Genomic DNA, 1,313 nt, shown 5'->3' with positions numbered 1-1,313 from the left:
TGTCGGCGGATTTTGCATTTGTATAATGAGGGCATTAACAACAAACGTGGCAACCGACCCTACAAAGTACAAAGTGACAAACTAATATAAGCCATTAGCCTAAGATTGCGTGTTGCGTTAATAACATCTCATCCCCATTTTGTTTCTTTCTCCACTTTGTGGTTGCCTTCTCTTCTCTCGTATAAAACTGTTACAAGTGTTAACCAAAAAGCCTAGAAACTATCGAAAACAAACAAAGAAATAGAAAAAAAGATTCACACAAACAAACACCCGCACAGTCCCAAACATCACAACTTTCTCTCTCTTTTGGGGTTTTGGGGTTTAAGTGTTTAGAGTTCTAGACTCTTACTCCTTTTGTTAATGGAGGGAGAGATGAAAAAAGGAAGTCATCAGCATAAAGATAAACCATATAGAGGAATAAGGATGAGAAAGTGGGGAAAATGGGTTGCTGAGATAAGAGAACCAAATAAAAGGTCAAGAATATGGCTTGGTTCATATTCAACACCAATTGCGGCTGCAAGAGCTTATGATACAGCTGTTTTTTATTTAAGAGGTCCATCTGCTAGACTTAATTTTCCCGAGTTTTTAGTACATGAAGATCATCAACTTAATGATTTATCAGCTGAATCTATTAGAAAGAAAGCAACAGAGGTTGGTGCCAGAGTAGATGCTGTTGAAAGTGCAGGATTACTTCCAGCATCTGGAGTTCATAATTCTTGCAAGGCTTCTAAGAAACCTGACCTGAATGAGGAACCTACTCTTGATAGCTCAGATGAAGACTAAACGGGACTGCTACTGAAATGAGATTGAAACTTTCTCCTGCTACTTTGTTTTTTTCTTTGAAACCACTTTTATATTTCTAGCAGCTGCTCTTTGCAAGCATGTTGAAATCTGACATGCAAAGGAGGGTTTTTTTTTTTTTTTTTTTTTTTTCCTTTGTAAATTGGAAATAGGGAAATTGTGGGAATAGTGTTTAATTTTGGCGAATTTGAGTAAGTTGATGTTTGGGAATTTTTCAATTTACTTATATGTCTGAAGTAGGTTATTTTTATTTACTTGTTATTTATAATGTTTGTATATTCTTTGTGGTCATCAATAATGGGAGAGACAGATAGCATGAACATGGAATATGAAGTGGTGGGATTATGAGCAAACTAAGTACTCATATGATTCATATCTTATTATTTAGTTTTTTAGGACTGGTCTAGTGGAAGAGGAGATAAGGTGGACCGATGGAGTTTGTAAAACTGTAAAATAGTTCTATTTCTCTCTGTGGATGGGGGTTGATACGTGGGTTCTTGTGGACCATAGAG

General features: G+C 36.2%; 1 protein-coding gene across 1 annotated transcript; it reads left to right on the top strand.

The window, feature by feature from the left end:
* Positions 1-423: 423 nt before the first annotated feature.
* Positions 424-783, top strand: LOC147519653 (ethylene-responsive transcription factor ERF010-like). Its single transcript, XM_086594163.1, has one exon. It carries the CDS (start codon positions 424-426, stop codon positions 781-783), a length of 360 nt encoding a protein of 119 aa, XP_086450289.1.
* Positions 784-1,313: the final 530 nt, after the last annotated feature.

This window comes from Coptis chinensis, chromosome 2, assembly GCF_015680905.1.
Source record: "Coptis chinensis isolate HL-2020 chromosome 2, ASM1568090v1, whole genome shotgun sequence".
In the NCBI taxonomy this organism is placed as follows: Eukaryota; Viridiplantae; Streptophyta; class Magnoliopsida; order Ranunculales; family Ranunculaceae; genus Coptis; species Coptis chinensis.
The sequence above is the reverse complement of the archived record's forward strand: the minus strand, read 5'-3'. Positions and strand labels throughout refer to the sequence as shown.

Bases quoted from the DNA above. Each gene is read 5' to 3' on its own strand.
- LOC147519653 (XM_086594163.1), top strand. From the start codon at position 424: ATGAGAAAGTGGGGAAAATGGGTTGCTGAGATAAGAGAACCAAATAAA.